The 350-nt window shown below is 64.3% G+C and overlaps 1 protein-coding gene across 1 annotated transcript in view; it reads right to left on the bottom strand.

The window, feature by feature from the left end:
* Nucleotides 1-350, bottom strand: part of LAMC1 (laminin subunit gamma 1) — a 121,207-nt gene that overhangs the window by 114,824 nt on the left and 6,033 nt on the right. The window contains exon 2 of the mRNA XM_015569930.1: nucleotides 2-307. Within this exon, the coding sequence (XP_015425416.1) occupies nucleotides 2-307 (306 nt within the window). The remainder of the gene's footprint in view (nucleotide 1; nucleotides 308-350) is intronic.

Genomic DNA, 350 nt, shown 5'->3' on the forward strand with positions numbered 1-350 from the left:
AGGTGCAGCGTGAGGTTGATGGAGTTGGGGTACTGCACCCCGGCCAGCATGGTCTGGCTCTGCCACCAGGTGGTGTCGGCCTGGTTGTTGTAGTCGGTCAGGAAGGCGGCCCCGTGCTGCAGGTGGGGCTGCCCGGCGTCGCACAGGTGACAGGACTTGGTGACTCCGGTCACCCCGGTCTGCACACAGTACTCCTCCGGCGGAGTCCCGCACGTGTTGGTGGCCACCACGGTCACGTTGAAGGAGAGATGCTGGCGGGAAGCATCTTGGCCCTCCGGGACGTTCAGTGTTGGATCTGGTTTAGAGGCTGGAGAAGGGAAGGGAATTGTGTGTGGCCCGGGCTGGGGAGC

This window comes from Myotis davidii, unplaced genomic scaffold, assembly GCF_000327345.1.
Source record: "Myotis davidii unplaced genomic scaffold, ASM32734v1 scaffold362, whole genome shotgun sequence".
In the NCBI taxonomy this organism is placed as follows: domain Eukaryota; kingdom Metazoa; phylum Chordata; class Mammalia; order Chiroptera; family Vespertilionidae; genus Myotis; species Myotis davidii.